This window comes from Salmo salar, chromosome 28 (genome assembly GCF_965601325.2).
Source record: "Salmo salar chromosome 28, fSalSal1, whole genome shotgun sequence".
NCBI lineage: Eukaryota > Metazoa > Chordata > Actinopteri > Salmoniformes > Salmonidae > Salmo > Salmo salar.
Window position 1 is genome coordinate 16,690,716 of NC_138318.1, and position 18,482 is coordinate 16,709,197.

Below are 18,482 nucleotides of genomic sequence, written 5' to 3' on the forward strand. Positions count from 1 at the left end.
GGGATGATGTGTGTGTTCTTCAGGGTAATGTCAAATCCCCTGAATCAGTTAGTGTTGGGCTGGAACAGAAGCCTGCAACTCTGTGACCAGGGTTAAGTTGATGAGGGGGCTTCTATTTGTTCTGAAATTCTAATCCAGAATTCCTGTATGTTTGTCTGTGATGTCAGAGTTCCAGCCCGGCGTGCCCTGGAAAGGGATCCAGAGCATCGACCCCGAGTCTGATCCCTACATGACCCCAGGGAGCATGATGGGAATCCCTGGGCCGTCCAGCCTCAACGACACAGAGCACCAGTTGCTAAGAGACAACACAGGTACCTACCTAGATTCAAGCAGAGTGACTACTGTATCTATGACTACTGTATCTATGACTACTGTATCTATGACTACTGTATCTATGACTAAGTCCACTTTCCGAGCACTAGTTGCTGAGACCGTCTGACCTGACATTACTTAACAGTAACACATTACATAAGTATATTGTCAGCCCTCCATGTTCTCACATAAAGTCAAAGAAACTTGCACATAACACTGAAATCATACCCATCAATACATGCATCAGTCAGTTAAACATCAGGTTGTGTTAATAATACATATTTCTTGATGGTGTGTTGATGCTAGCTAAGCTTGTGGTGTTTGTTCCAGAACCCAACCCCTCCCTGAACACCTTGCTGCCTTCACCTGGTGCCTGGCCCTACAGTGCCTCAGACAGCCCCCTCAACAACGCACACAACTCAGGTAGCAGTCTGGAAAACACTCAGTATCACTGTAAATGTGTTATGTATGGTTTCTGAATGTCCTAATGTGCCTTTCACCGAAAGTGTTACACATTCACTTAATATTCTCCTGGCATTTGAAATGGTGTTTCTCTGCTTTTTTCACTCATATACTGTTTCAGCTGTTGTATCATTCAGTAAATCAAGTTTCAACTCTGTCTTGGTTTAGTTTTTCTGTGTGTTCCATCCTCCACGTGTGCGGTTATAACAGACGCAGTTCTGACTCTTGTTCATTTCCTGTTTCTCACAGCAAATTACACAGAGTATAAGACCAGCTGGCCCCCTGAGCCCATTGGACACAACAAGATGTGGAAGACCAATCGCAACCAACAGTCCCAGCAGCTTCCACGCCCACCCCCGGGACTCACCAATCAGAAGCAGGCCTCGCCGTCCCGTGGCCCGTGGCAGGCCCGTGGCTGGGGCAGCTCGAGTGGGATCCAGGAAACCAGATATGGCCCAGGTAATGTCATAACACAATGTTGTGGAGAATGGAGGGGCCTGTGTTTCTGAGTCTTTCCACCCTGCACTGTTCTGTGCTGCCCTGCTGCCTGGGAAAGCATTCAGCAGACGAAATGTACCCAGGATGTCCTTTGCCTTGATCTGATGCGCCACCCCAAATGGCACCCTATTCCCTATGGGCACTGGTCAATACTAGTGCACTATAAAGGGAATATGGTGCCATTTGGGACGTGGACCCAGATAAATTACATATTTTATTCTGGGTGCTGCAAGCTTTAAGTACAGTAGGGCTTATTTATCATTCATTGCTCCAGAGCTGCCTGCCGCAAGTACAGAGGTAGTGGTTTTCTAGTATCTGGACCTGATCCCTATGTGCTTTGGTTCTAGCAGGCTCTGCTTGGAGTGATGGGGGGACCTCCAGAGGAAGCTGCTGGCTGGTGCTCTGCAACCTCACTCCACAGGTACACACACACATCATCCCTCAGCAAGACTACCCACACACACAAATACATCAGCCCTCATCAAGACTACCCACACACACACATACATCATCCCTCAGCAAGACTACCTACACACACATACATCAGCCCTCATCAAGACTACCCACACCCACACACACATCAGCCCTCATCAAGACTACCCACACACATACATCAGCCCTCATCAAGACTACCCACACACATACATCAGCCCTCATCAAGACTACCCACACACACACACATCAGCCCTCATCAAGACTACCCACACACACACATACATCAGCCCTCATCAAGACTACCCACACACACATACATCAGCCCTCATCAAGACTACCCCCACACACACATACATCAGCCCTCATCAAGACTACCCACACACACACATACATCAGCCTTCATCAAGACTACCCACACACACACATACATCAGCCCTCATCAAGACTACCCACACACATACATCAGCCCTCATCAAGACTACCCACACACATACATCAGCCCTCATCAAGACTACCCACACACACACATACATCAGCCCTCATCAAGACTACCCACACACACACATACATCAGCCCTCATCAAGACTACCCACACACACACATACATCAGCCCTCATCAAGACTACCCACACACACACATACATCAGCCCTCATCAAGACTACCCACACACACACATACATCAGCCCTCATCAAGACTACCCACACACACACATACATCAGCCCTCATCAAGACTACCCACACACACACATCAGCCCTCATCAAGACTACCCACACACATACATCAGCCCTCATCAAGACTACCCACACACACACATACATCAGCCCTCATCAAGACTACCCACACACACACATACATCAGCCCTCATCAAGACTACCTACACACACACATCAGCCCTCATCAAGACTACCCACACACACACATCAGCCCTCATCAAGACTACCCACACACACACACACACACATACATCAGCCCTCATCAAGACTACCCACACACACACACACACACACACACATCAGCCCTCATCAAGACTACCTACACACACACACATCATCCCTCATCAAGACTACCTACACACACATACATCAGCCCTCATCAAGACTACCCACACACACACACATACATCAGCCCTCATCAAGACTACCCACACACACACATACATCAGCCTTCATCAAGACTACCCACACACACACATACATCAGCCCTCATCAAGACTACCCACACACATACATCAGCCCTCATCAAGACTACCCACACACACACATCAGCCCTCATCAAGACTACCCACACACACACATACATCAGCCCTCATCAAGACTACCTACACACACACATCAGCCCTCATCAAGACTACCTACACACACACACATCATCCCTCATCAAGACTACCTACACACACACACATCATCCCTTATCAAGACTACACACACACACACACACACACATCATCCCTCATCAAGACTACACACACACACACACACACACACATCATCCCTCACCACTGGCACCCCAATGGTGGAACAAGCTCCCTCACGACGCCAGGACAGCAGAGTCAATCACCACCTTCCGTAGACACCTGAAACCCCACCTCTTTAAGGAATACCTGGGATAGGATAAAGTAATCCTTCTAACCCCCCCCTTAAAAGATTTAGATGCACTATTGTAAAGTGGTTGTTCCACTGGATATTATAAGGTGAATGCACCAATTTGTAAGTCGCTCTGGTTAAGAGCGTCTGCTAAATGACTTAAATGTAAATGTAATGTAAAATCAAGACTACCTACACACACACACACATCATCCCTTATCAAGACTACACACACACACACATCATCCCTCATCATGACTACACACACACACACACACACACACACACACACACACCATCCCTCATCAAGACTACACACACACACACACATCATCCCTCATCATGACTACACACACACACACACACATCCCTCATCAAGACTACACACACACACACATCATCCCTCATCAAGACTACACACACACACACATCATCCCTCATCATGACTACACACACACACACATCATCCCTCATCAAGACTACACACACACACACACACATCATCCCTTATCAAGACTACACACACACACACACACATCATCCCTTATCAAGACTACACACACACACACATCATCCCTCATCATGACTACACACACACACACATCATCCCTCATCATGACTACACACACACACACACACACACACATCATCCCTCATCAAGACTACACACACACACACCTCATCCCTCATCAAGACTACACACACACACACACACACACACACACACACACACATCATCCCTCATCAAGACTACACACACACACACACACCATCCCTCATCAAGACTACACACACACACACACACACCATCCCTCATCAAGACTACACACACACACACACACATCATCCCTCATCAAGACTACACACACACACACCTCATCCCTCATCAAGACTACACACACACACACCTCATCCCTCATCAAGACTACACACACACACACACCATCCCTCATCAAGACTACACAAATATACACCATCCCTCATCAAGACTACCCACACACACACACACACACACCACACACACACACACACACACACACACACACACACACATCATCCCTCAGGAAAACAGAGACAACCACATGCATGTGCACACAAACCATCACTTCTCCTTCACATATCCCCCTCTACCACACAAGTCATCCCTAACCCATGTCCCTCTGTTGTTCCCTCCTGCAGATTGACGGCTCCACCCTCCGTACCATCTGTATGCAGCATGGCCCCCTGCTGACCTTTCACCTCGGCCTGACCCAGGGCAGCGCTCTGATTCGCTACAGCACCCCACAGGAAGCAGCAAAGGCCCAGAGCGCACTACACATGTAAGCCCCTCCTCTCAGCTTGTCAATCAGCCTCAGTGGTGTAGTTTTGGAGATCTGGGTTCTCAAACTTTTTCAGCATTGGGGGAAACACCCCCCTACCCCCCCGCGTGCGCACCACATCTATTTCTATGGGCACAAGCACTGTTCATGACAAGCTATTCACACCCCTGTTTTGGTGGCGGGAATGTTCCTGGTCTAAAGCTTATTTCCTGCAGTTGTATACATTTTGTCATGTCTAATGTGTGTTCATTTGATACTTGTAGTTTTGTTGTCACTCAAATATCTACGGCCTAAAACATCAACCGTTCGCTGACATGGGCTAGTTGATCTAGACATGTAAGCTATGCAATGACTAATGCATGCCCACAGTTTGGAGCCACTGCTGTTGATGAACAAGCTCCAGCTCCATAGATGGACATACCATAGACTGAAAATCAAGGACATTCCATGCTGGCTGTCTGGTGGGCTTGGAACACACTCATTTTGTAGGAATGGGCTGGGGAAAACCTGCGTAGACTTAATGGCGACTACTATAATAGAATGTGAACACTAATAAATAATAGCCGGTGAACACAAACAAACATTCAATCACTCCTTACTATCTCCTCTCTCTCTCCAGGTGTGTCCTGGGCAATACCACCATCCTGGCCAAGTTTGTGAGCGAAGAGGAGGTCGCTCGCTATTTTGCACATTCCCAGGCGGGAGGGGCAGGGTCCAGCGGAGCAGCTGGGGCCCCAGGGTCCAGTGGAGGCCAGGGGGGCCCCACAGGGACAGGCGCCATGGGGGCCAACAGCAGCGGGGAGAGGGAACGAGACAGAACCAGAGAAGGAGAGGGATCTGCCCCTGGAGGAGGAGGTAACGGAGGGGGAGGAGGCAGCTCTGGCTGGCAGAGTTTAGACGGTACAGGAGGCTCCCTGGATCCTACCCCCACCCAGGGGCCCGGCCTGAGTATGTTTGCCCAGTGGAGCAGCAACGGTTCTGGGGGAGGAGGGGTGGCTGGGGGTGTAGAGCCCGGCAGACAGGGTTTGTGGGGAGGGATGGGGGGTGGAGGGTACCCCAGCAGTAGTATGTGGGGGTCCCCTGCCATGGAGGATCGACACCAGATGGGGAGTCCTGCTGCTCTGCTGCCTGGAGACCTGCTAGGAGGAGGGGCTGATTCTATCTGAATGACCGCACCTAATACATGAACACATACATTACGAAAAAACATGCACTTACACACATTCTCCCCCACACACCCGGTGGCCAGTATATTAGATACACCCGTCTAGTACCGGGTCAAACCTCCAGAGCCTCCAGAATTCTTCGGGGCATGGAAACGTTGCTCAATTGGTATCTAGGGACCTAATGTGTGCCAGGAAAACATTCCCCCACCATTACACCACCAGCCTGTACTGTTGACACCAGGCAGGATGGGGCCATGGACTCATGCTGCTTACGTCAAATCCTGACTGGCATCAGCATGACTCAACAGGAACCGGACCAGATTATGTTTTTCCACTCCTTAATTGTCCAGTGTTGGTGATCACGTGCCCACTGGATCCGCTTCTTGTTTTTAGCTGATAGGAGTGGAACCCGGTGTGGTCGTCTGCTACAATAGTCCATCCATGACAAGGACCGACGTGTTGTGTGTTCCAAGATGCCCTTCTGCACACCACTGTTGTACTGCGCCGTTATTTTCCTGTTTGTGGTCCGCCTGTTAGCTTGCACTTTTCTTGCCGTTCTCCTTCGACCTCTCATCAATGAGCTGTTTCAACCCACAGGACTGCTGCTGACTGGATCTTTTTTGTTTGTCGCTCCATTGTCAGTAAACCCTAGACAGTGTTGTGCGTGAAAAGCCCAGGAGGCCGGCCGTTTCTGAGAGACTGGAACCGGTACGCCTAGCACCGACAATCATACCACGCTCAAAGTCGCTACGGTCACTTGTTTTGCCCATTCTAGCGTTCCATCGAACAGTAACTGGAATGCCTTGATGCCCGTCTGCCTGCTATATATAGCCAGCCACGTGACTCACTGTCTGTAGGAGCGAGCCCTTTTCGGGAACGAGCTGGTGTAACTTATAAACTGGCCACTAAGTGTGTGTATATACGTTATCACACCGATGAAATGAGTTCATACTACACTGGTGACAAACATGCAGGTCCACTGAAGTTAACTGTCACACACATTATGTCACGAATAGACGGTGACATGCCAACACTACCCGCACACAAAATCTCACACACAAACACACATACATTCGCACACCTTTTACCTTTAAATGAAGACTTCAACAGCAAGACTTGAACAGACAGAGGTGGAATCTGTTGGACTGACACTCATCTGGATGACTCCTCTTTCTACACCCATGTAATAAAAACCAGAACTCACACTGAGCATACTGAGCCCCTATCACTCAGGCATGCCCTGTAGAGGAACTAACAACGTGACAACACATGGAGGTCTTCCTATGTGATGTGTAACAACTTACTAAAACAACTCTCTACTACACAAACCTACAGGACGTTACAGCGCCGGGCCAGTTGGGCTTACAGTACCTACCTGACCCAACCCGTTCTGACATTCGGAACCACCTTCTCTCTATTTCTCACCAGTTACACACTGCTCTGATGTTTAACAAGCAAAAATGTATGTAATTGTTTTTCCCTGTTTGTAAAACAAATTGTGGAACAGTGGAAAAATCCGAGATGTCTTTTTTCTTTTTGTTTTTCCTTCAAAATGCTGACCTCGTTATATATTTTTTCTTACTCAATCAAGTTGGTTATTATGTCATGCAGATGATGATGATGACTGATCACTTATTACTAGCTGTACAATGTTCCCTCCTGCCTGCCTGTGTGAATGTGCTAGGCGTGACGGGATGTTGATGATGATATTGTGAGGCTGTGGGCGCGGTCCACAGCTAAGGAGAGGCGATGCAACAACCAACGGGTGCGTGCCACATCATCGACTGACAAATTGCTGTAACCTATGATGTGGTTAGCTGATACAACGCCTGGATAGGTATTTTAAGTAAGATCTGTCTGGCTTCAGCAACGTCTAAGCATAGGAACGCGCCCTGTGTCTGTCGTTGCCGTGGTGAATGTGTTTTTGTCCAAGAGAGATTCATGATTAACAAGTGGATTCATGATTAACAAGCGAGTGATTGTGAGAGACAGTGTGTGTGTCTGCAAACACTTGGGAGGCGGACATTTTTTACATCAGGTGTTCCGTGTGTATGTACTTGATGCAAGTGTGTGTGTGTGGAAAGTTCAAGAACATAGGCACTAATGCATATTTCTCTTAAGTTGTGGTTTTAGCAGAAATATAATTTTTTTTGTCTGAATTGCAGTAATATTTTTTTTAAAGAAGCAAACAACTGAAGGCAATTATATTAAGCTGCCAAAACCTACCATACCAAGCTGAGCTGGAGCGGTGTTTTGCAAACACGTTAAAGTTACCAATTGTTTAATTTTTTTGTTGTGTATCAATTTAAATTAAGGCGGGCTTTATCACTCCTGTTCAGGTTCTTTTTGTTTGTTTTCAGATTTTACAAAGGAGATCATTAATTTAAGCAAACACAATAAAGGTTGAATTCAACTCTTCAGGTGTCATTGTGTTACATGTTAAAACCATACCACTACCTCAGTGAGTCTATGACACATACCCCTCCCCATCTTCACAACTCTTTTTCAATGGCTTGCCCATGATAATTAACTATCCACTGTTATACCTAGGAGTTTAGCTTCCTCAACTTGCTCAATGTTCACACCCTTCATGTACAACTCCAGTTGGCGTTTAGGTCTTTGGAGAATGTTTTGAACCAAATACAATGCTATTAGTTTTAGATGTATTTAAGACCAGTTTATTAATCACCCATCCTGATAACTAACTCCTTGTTTAGAATGTAAGGGATCTCACTGGGTTTGGGTGCTGACATGGAGAGTGTGGAATCAACTGCATACATTGTAATTTTAGCTTTGTGTAAGATCAGGTGCAAATCATTTGTAAAAATATAGAGGAGTAGGTCCAGGACAATTGCCCTGAGGGACAACGCACAGTACATATCTGATGTTAGAGAAGATTCCATTGGAGAACACTCTGGGTTCTGTTGGATAAATAACTCTCCAACTGGTTCTCACACTTAATTGGCATGAATCATTTTACAAATCATTCTAGTGCTGCATTTGGATTCACTTCCTCATACACATCAGACCAACATGTTCAACAAAAGAGACCTGAGAGAACATTTTGTGTGATCTCTTATAAATTACTTTAGGCCCAACCTTTGGCACTTTGGCTTTCTTGTTACTGCCACAATATTATGGTCACTACAGCCAATGGAAACTGATATTGCTTTGGAGCAAAGCTCTGCAGCATTAGTGAAGATATGATCAATACAAGCGGATGTCACAGATCCAACACTATTGGTATGCACTCTAGTTGGTTGAGTGATATCCTGGGTCATATTACAGGCATTAGTCACAGTTAGAAGCTACCTCTTGAGAGGACAGCTAGTTGCTAACCAGTCAATGTTCAGGTCACCCAGAAAATAGACCTCTGTTAACATTACGTACACTATCAAGCATTGCACACATATTATCCAAATACAAATTATCCAACCTCAGGAGGCTAAAGAAATTTGGTTTAACACCTAAAACCCTCACAAACTTTTACAGATGCACAATTGAGAGCATCCTGTCGGGCTGTTTCATCGCCTGGTACGGCAACTGCACCGCCCAAAGCTCTCCAGAGGGTGGTGCGATCTTCCCTCCTGAACACATACATACAGCACCCGATGCCATAGGAAGGCCAAAAAGATCATCAAGGACATCAACCACCTGAGCCACTGCCTGTTTACCCCACTATCATCCAGAAGGCGAGGTCAGTACAGGTGCAACAAAGCAGGGACCGAGAGACTGAAAAACAGCTTCTATCTTAAGGCCATCAGACTGTCAAACAGCCATCACTAGCACATTAGAGGCAGCTGCCTATAGACATAGATTAAAACTTTTAGAAATGGATCACTAGCCACTTTAATAATGTTTCAGTATCTAGCATTACTCATCTCATATGTATAAACTGCACTCCACACTATTCTACGGTATCTTCGTCACTTTTAAATTGTTTACGTATTGCATCACCCATCTCATATGTATGTACTGTATTGTATTCTATACTACACCACTGACTGTGAAACAGCCATCTCCAGCACTTCAGAGGCTGCTGCCTATAGACATAGATTAGGAATCACTGGCCACTTTAAGGAAATGAAACATTAGCCTCTTTAATGTTTCTGTATCATGCATTATGCATCTCATGTATAAACTACACTATTCTACAGTATCTTAGTCACTTTGATTGTGTGTAAATATTGCATCACCCATCTCATGTATTAACTGTATTCTATTCTATGCCACTGTATCTTAGTCCAATGCTGCTCTGACATATATGTATACTTAATCCATTCCTTACTTAGATGTACGTGTATTTTGAGTATATGTTGTGAAACTGTTAAATATCACTTGTTAGATATTACTGCACTGTCGGAGCTAGAAGCACAAGCATTTCGCTACACCCACAATAAACAGATGTATGTGACCAATACATTTGATTTGATTTTGATACTGTTAGCACTTGGTGGCCTATAATGGCACCCCTAAAGAAGAGGCTTTAGACAAGGCAGGTGAACTTGCAACCACAACACTTCAAAAACATTTGACATGAGATCCTCTAAACTTTACAGGAATAATGCTCTGAACATATACAGGCATTCCTGCCTTTTCTGTAGATGTCATATCCCTGTATTGCTACTGCTGTATCGTCACAGGAATTATCAGTGAGTTTCAGAGATGGCCAGTATATGAATGTTATGATGTTAGCAAGTTATTGATTTCATGAACCTTATTTCAAAGGCTACTTATATTAATATGGGATATTCTCAGACCTTTCCTGGGTAGCTTATCGGTGAAAAGAAAATAAGTAAAATAACAATTTAAACATTGTTTGACTAATAGTCAGTCAATCAGGCACGTGTGTGTGTGTGTGTGTGTGTGTGTGTGTGTGTGTGTGTGTGTGTGTGTGTGTGTGTGTGTGTGTGTGTGTGTGTGTGTGTGTGTGATGGCTTGAAGCTACTGACCCAAAAGCTTGACTCTCACTCCTCCCAGGCTTTTGCGAGGAAGGGTGGACAATGAGCTTGTCGTAGCGGATGTAGGCCTAAGCAATGTCCCCACGCTCTCTGGCAGCTTTCATAGCTGGGATAAGTTCTTTCCACCTCTGGTGCACAGCTTCAGAGAAGTCCTTGTTGAGTTAGATGTTGGTTCCTCAAGTTCTTGGCTCTCTCCAGAACAGCCATCTTGTCCTTGAACCTTAGGAACTTGACCACTATCAGCCTGGGTCTGTCACCTGGGCTGGTTCCAGGTTTTCCAGACCTGTGGGCGCGCTCCACCTCAATCTTCCTATGGTCCATCTGTAGCTTTTTGGTGAAATCTTTTCTCACTTTCTCCTCAGACTCCGTCCAGGTCTCATGTGGAGACTCTGGTATGTCATCCACAACAATGTTATTCCTCCTGGATTGTCCCTCTATAGTCTGTTTTCACAGTCATCTGTAATAGAATCCCACAGAAAATGTTCCCGTTTGGGTTTTTTTCACCATTCATTTTTCCGATAGAGGATTTTAGAAGCACTTCAAACGAGGCCTGTTTCATGTAGGTTTTCCCTGGCGTGACATTTTGACGACCATGTTAAATCAATCACAGACAAGGTAACTTTTATCAACATATTTGGCTCTATTTACTCTTAGATTCGAAAAAGCTAATTAGCATCAAAGTACAGTTGAAGTCAGAAGTTTACATACACTTAGGTTGGAGTCATTAAAACTCGTTTTTCAACCACTCCACAAATGTCTTGTTAACAAACTATGAGTTTTGGCAAGTCGGTTAGGACATCTACTTTGTGCATGACACAAGTAATTTTTCCAACAATTGTTTACAGACAGATTATTTCACTTATAATTCACTGTAATTCCAGTGAGTCAGAAGTTTACATACACTAAGTTGACTGTGTCTTTAAACAGCTTGGAAAATTCCCGAAAATTATGTCATGGCTATAGAAGCTGGAGGAAACAGGTACAAAAGTATTTATATCCACAGTAAAATGAGTCCTATATCGACATAACCTGAGAGGCCGCTCAGCAAGGAAGAAGCCACTGTTCCAAAACCATCATAAAAATGCTAGACTACGGTTTGCAACTGCACATGGGGACAAAGATCGTACTTTCGGAGAAATGTCCTCTGGTCTGATGAAACAAAAATAGAACTGTTTGGCCATAATGACCATCATTTTGTTTGGTGGAAAAAGGGAGATGCTTGCAAGCCGAAGAACACCATCCCAACCGTGAAGCACAGGGTGGCAGCATCATGTTGTGGGGGTGCTTTGCTGCAGGAGGGACTGGTGCTCTTCCCAAAATAGAGGCGTCATGAGGAAGGAAAATTATGTGGATATATTGAAGCAACATCTCAAGACATCAGTCAGGAAGTTAAAAGCTTGGTCGCAAATGGGTCTTCCAAATGGACAATGACCCCAAGCTAACTTCCAAAGTTGTGGCGAAATGGCTTAAGGACAACAAAGTCAAGGTATTGGAGTGGCCATCACAAAGCCCTGACCTCAATCCCATAGAACATTTGTGGGCAGAACTGAAAAAGCGTGTGCGTGCAAGGAGGCCTACAAACCTGACTCAGTTACACCAGCTCTGTCAGGAGGAATGGGCCACAATTCACCCAACTTATTGTGGGAAGCTTGTGGAAGGCTACCCGAAACGTTTGACCCAAGTTAAACAATTTAAAGGCAATGCTGCCAAATACTAATTGAGTGTATGTAAACTTTTGACCCACTGAGAATGTGATGAAATAAATAAAAGCAGAAATATGTCATTCTCTCTACTATTATTATGACATTTCACATTCTTCAAATAAAGTGTTGATCCTAACTGACCTAAGACAATTGTTACTAGGATTAAATGTTAGGAATTGTGAAAAACTGAGTTTAAATGTATTTGGCTAAGGTGTATGTAAACTTCCGACTTCAACTGTAGATATCATGCAAGACTACAAATCCCTGCAAGCTCCTACACATAATCTCTATCTGACACCTTTGCTGTCAGCTAACTAACTATAGCTACCTTGATCCTTAAACGAAATATATTTTTAACATTTTCAATATTTCATTTAATACCAAATGCTTATTTATGCATTTGTTCTTGTATCTTGTACAGAATACTATCCTAGTAGCAGTCAGATATTTACAATGTGCCATGAATACTAGGCTACCTTTATTTTACCAGATCCTTTTCTCGTTCAGCCTGTGGAGGTCTATATTTAATCAAAGCCAGATTAACTCATTGCAGAATGTCTCTATAATCATGAATGAATAAGCATATTTATTTGACAAGAATGCACCTAGTCACCCATCAATCACGTCAAACACCTGAACTCCAGCAATTACATTGTTTTAAAGAGATTAAAATAGTAAACAATGCATACATATGCCTTTTATACATAACATATAAACATCTGAGTTGAAGGAAAGATAAAACAATTTATTAATCAATGCCACAAAGCTGGTACATCAAAGAGCACCTTATGAACTATTATTGATATTTGAGAGCACACAGATTCTTCTGCTTTTCCATTTTAGGAATTAGATCAGCACAAGTAACACAAAATGTAAAACAGCATATTGTGATTTTTGGTGGGTGAGTTACAAATGGAGAAACAACTGGAAGCGTAAAGGACAGTTAGAAATGTGTGTGGGGGGTGGAAGGGGGGTCATGCGTAAAAAACACCAACCTCCCCAACATAAAAAAGATTTTCACATGACCCTCCCATTGTACTGTAAAGAAATAAACTCAGCAACAAAAGAAACGTCCCTTTTTCAGGACTCTGTCTTTCAAAGATAATTCATAAAAATCCAAATAACTTCACAGATCTTCATTGTAAAGGATTTAAACACTGTTTCCCATGCTTGTTTCTACTGACTCTGAAAAACACCAAAAGAAAGATGCCCAGGGTCCCTGCTCATCTGCGTGAATGTGCCTTAGGCATGCTGCAAGGAGACATGAGGACTGCAGATGTGGCCAGGGCAGTAAATTGCAATGTCCATACTGTGAGACGCCTAAGACAGCGCTACAGGGAGACAGGACGGACAGCTGATCGTCCTCGCAGTGGCAGACCACGTGTAACAACACCTGCACAGGGTCGGTACATCCGAACATCACACCTGCGGGACAGGTACAGGATGGCAACAACAACTGCCTGAGTTACAAAAGGAACGCACAATACCTCCATCAGTGCTCAGACTGTCCTCAGTAGGCTGAGAGAGGCTGGACTGAAGGCTTGTAGGCCTGTTGTAAGGCAGGTCCTCACCAGACATCACCGGCAACAACGTCACCTATGGGTACAAAACCACTGTCGCTGGACCAGACAGGACTGTCAAAAAGTGCTCTTCACTGACAAGTCGCGGTTTTGTCTCACCAGGGGTGATGGTCGGATTTGCGTTTATCGTCGAAGGAATGAGCGTTACACCGAGGCCTGTACTCTGGAGCGGGATCGATTTGGAGGTGGAGGATCCGCCATGGTCTGAGGCGGTGTGTCACAGCATCATCGGACTGAGCTTGTTGTCATTGCAGGCCATCTCAACGCTGTGAGTTACAGGGAAGACATCCTCCTCCCTCATGTGGTACCCGTCCGGCAGGCTCATCCTGACATGACTCTCCAGCATGACAACGCCACCAGCCATACTGCTCGTTCTGTGCGTGATTTCCTGCAAGACAGGAATGTCAGTGTTCTGCCATGGCCAGCGAAGACCTCGGATTTCAATCTCGTTGAGCACGTCTGGGACCTGTTGGATCGGAGGGTGAGGGCTAGGGCCATTCCCCCCAGAAATGTCAGAGAACTTGCATGTCCCTTGGTGGAAGAGTTGGGTAACATCTCATAGCAAGAACTGGCAAATCTGGTGCAGTCCGTGAGGAGGAGATGCACTTCAGTACTTAATGCAGCTGGTGGCCACAGCAGATACTGACTGTTACTTTTGATTTTGACCCCCCCTTTGTTCAGGGACACATTATTCCATTTCTGTTAGTCACATGTCTGTGGAACTTGTTCAGTTTATGTCTCAGTTGTTGAATCTTGTTATGTTCATACAAATATTTACACATGTTAAGTTTGCTGAAAATAAACGCAGTTGACAGTGAGAGGACATTTCTTTTTTTTGCTGAGTTTATGTGCACACCATCCGGATAAAATTAACTCTAAAATGATTATTACCACTATAAATAAATAACTGTAGCAACCCTGTGTTTACAAACGTGGATATCGACTTTACCATTTCAGGCTGGTTTTGTGATACAGTCAATACCACACAGGGCTATGGGTGGTAAAAATATATTTTTGCCATAATTACACCTGCCTGTGAGATAGAGAATCTGACTCGTAGCCGATGTGTCTCTAGCAAGTGAGCTTGTGAACAAAACTATTTAAATAGCCAAGAAACACAAGGAGAAAGTCTCACTTTAGTTTACTTTTGAGTAAATTAGATCAACTTTTATGCCTGTGCACAGCGCTTCTAAAAATGAATCTTGCTTCGGCACTTCAATCACAGTGCGCACAGCTCCCAAGCCAGGCAGTGTTGCGCTGAGGTGGGATATTATAGGATTCGTGGTTCTTTGTGTGATTAGCTAAAATCGTACTCGCGAATGCTCAAGTCTACCTGCATTTTGCGGGTAGCGGATGTTCATTTTAGGCCCTGCAGATAGCGCATCGTATCAGAAGTAAAAATACGACTGGCCTGCTACTGTGTCTTTCTATAAACTGTAGAGAGTAGACCCACAATTGATCCAAACGGAATGAATGGAACATTCAAATAACAGTGCTTTTGCGCCATTATTCAAATTACATTTTTAATGCAGTTTAGAGCCTGGAGAAGAATTGTACTCAATTGTTCATTGGAATGTGGTGGTATAGGCGAGTCTACGTAGAATCATTTTATTGTCCCTAAACAAGATCAATAGGGGAGCTTTTTGAACTGCCTATCAGCTCTATCTTGTGGATTTATATTGAAAATTGGTGCAGATTTGAATGATTTTATGTGTGGTAAGATTGTTAGTTAACCTATTGGACAAACGATCCAACTACCACTATTGTCACTATGGATAGAGGGCAGGATAGACAATTGACTGGTAGACTACATTGACCCAGGGGCGAAAATCTGATATCCACTTTGGAGGGGACAATTACATGACATTTTCTCAAGAGCAATTCCTGAGGGGGACACCAAAAGTAGTGCTGTAACACATAGCCTACATTGTAATATGGTAAATGTATATTGAGGAACCAAAGAAATAAGGTGTTTGCCGTACTCCTAACTAACCGGTACCCAAAACTACGCAACTAATCACAACAGCAATACCATTGCCTTTAACAAATCTTAGTTCAGTCACCAGTTTAAGTTGAGAGTGGGGTTATCCATGGCATTTTCCAATTATGTTCCTATTTTACAAGTCAAAAAAATTGAGAACCTTTCATAATGTTGCCAAACAAAGACTCAACAAACTTACCTGAGACTCCGTCTCTGCCAGTCTGTCCCTGCATATCTGTCCCCAACTCTGCTGTCTGTGTGCCATCTGTTGCCTGCTCTGCCTAATGACATCATTGTGAAACATTTCCATTAGAATTTCATTTCTTTCTTATGAACATTTTATCAACTAGTCTTTGAGATATTAGGCTACTAGGGTTCTTACTATGCGTTTTGGTGTATTGAAAAATACTCTGATGTCCGTCTTTTATTTTTCTGCCATTTTTCTACCTGGCTGGCTACACACACAGTGTGTAGGTTATTTACAGTAGGAGATGGGCTTCTATCATCTTCAATCGTTCTATATGGGCTTCGATCTAAAAGGTAGCTAGCAAATGTGAAACGGATTAAAATGACAAGAGTTGACAGCTGTATGAGTTCACCATTTACACAACATATGCTGCAACCTTTTGTAATTTTAATAGTTTGTTTCATATTGACTGGCTTCCAACAATAGCTGAATTTGCAAAGCTAGCGAGCACCAATTCAGTTTCAGTGGTGTTTGCTATAATCTTTGCTACTCGGGTTAAATAAAGGTGAAATAAAATAAATAAATAAAAGTTCCCTTGCGACAATTTAGCTTTTGCAACGAGACCATTAAATATATTTAAGACAATGGTAGAAGAGAGTGTAGTTCTGTTCAGTTTGGACTTCAGTTTATCGCTAACCTTATCACAGGGACTTTGAAGCACTAACTTACATCATCTGCATGCTGATTCCATCTTTGACGACGCCACATAAATGGAATAGGTACTAGCTAGCTTAATAGTTCATATTTGCGCGCTAGCTCTGCATATTCAGCTAGTGTGTGTGTGCGCGATTGACTGGATGAACCTCACGGCAGTTACATAGCAAGCTAAGGAACTGGCAGTGGATCAAACCATTGTGAGGCAAAGGGCGGGGGGTCGCAATCTTTTGAAACTTAATGCGTTATTAAGTGTCTATAATCAGCACAATTGCTTTCATTGCGTATTATTAATATTATTTAAATTACATAGTTATGTTTCAGTGATATATTGGGGGGGACAAATCATATTTTTCCCAGGATGGGGGGGTCGTGTCCCCCCCGTCCCCCCCCGGGATTTCCGCCCCTGCATTGACCTGTGGTATAGTAAGCACACAGAAAAAAGTAGTGCATAAGGTTAGCACCAAATCATCTTGATAGGGGAGGAGCATATGAGGAAATGTGGCTACATGGAAGATATATAGTAAAACCTTCAGGGGAAAAACACCACCCTCTGTGCCAAATATAAAAATATTACGTTTGACAACCCTCCCCTATTTTGGACCAGCCCTCTTACCCCAGTAAATGTCAAACTGTCCCTAAGGTAGGTTTAATATGTAATACTAGGCCAACTCCAGCAGAATGAGAAATACACTTAACTCAAAACAAGGAAGTCATGCCTAAACGCAGTTATATCAACATCCTTCTTGTCAATTTAACAGGTCTGTGTTGCTGCTGTCAATTGTGAGCAGCACATTTACCACTGCATTCAGCCTGAATCCCAGAATAAGCAGGACAACATTACACAGGTTTAAAAAAGGTCGCAGAAACAGTACACCACAACACTTTTAAACGTGTTACCGAGTCTAGATGTTATCACATCAGGAGAAGAACAAGTTAAGGAATCAGCGTAGGCAAAATGGGGGAAGGCAGGGTGGATTTCTAAAGATAAAATGAAGAGTTCCAAAGTGTTCGAAGTTGAGGGACAATGGGACATTGCTAGAGGGATGGATGGCCATGGAATAAACATAAAATGGGGTGATGTGTACTTCTGCACCCCTTTAGGTTGTTGTCATAAATATCCAGCCCATGTCTAGTCACACTCAAATCGTGGTCAACTTGTGTCTGTGAATCACAGCATTAAAGACGATGAGTGATCACAGCATTAAAGACGATGAGTGATCACAGCATTAAAGACGATGAGTGATCACAGCATTAAAGACGATGAGTGATCACAGCATTAAAGACGATGAGTGATCACAGCATTTCCACCAATTGAGACATACACAATACAACTTAAGCATTGAGGACAGAATTTGATTGACAACATGATGGTTCACACTATGTCAACTATGTGTGAATGATGGAAGAATCTTAAGCCACCTGTAGGTCCATTAAAGTGTGTGTGGTCACTTAGGCCTGCGCATCAACCAGTACTGGGACCAGTGGAGACTGGAGATGCTTGCTCTCTAAGTGCTGCTTGAATGTCTTCAGGTCTGCGTCTAATGTCATGTACAAAATGGAGGAAGTTAATCTGTG

General features: G+C 44.1%; 1 protein-coding gene across 6 annotated transcripts in view; it reads left to right on the forward strand.

Annotated features, from left to right (window-relative positions):
• Positions 1 to 8,191, forward strand: part of LOC106589538 (trinucleotide repeat-containing gene 6B protein-like) — a 38,281-nt gene extending 30,090 nt beyond the window's left edge. For 5 of the 6 annotated variants that reach the window (XM_082970372.1, XM_082970370.1, XM_082970369.1 and 2 more), the window contains 6 exons: positions 168 to 311; positions 643 to 735; positions 1,024 to 1,233; positions 1,620 to 1,693; positions 4,473 to 4,612; positions 5,232 to 8,191. In XM_082970372.1, the coding sequence (XP_082826498.1) occupies positions 168 to 311; positions 643 to 735; positions 1,024 to 1,233; positions 1,620 to 1,693; positions 4,473 to 4,612; positions 5,232 to 5,778 (1,208 nt within the window). In that variant the 3' untranslated portion in view covers positions 5,779 to 8,191. The remainder of the gene's footprint in view (positions 1 to 167; positions 312 to 642; positions 736 to 1,023; positions 1,234 to 1,619; positions 1,694 to 4,472; positions 4,613 to 5,231) is intronic. The other variant, XM_082970371.1, reaches the window with a different exon arrangement.
• Positions 8,192 to 18,482: the final 10,291 nt, after the last annotated feature.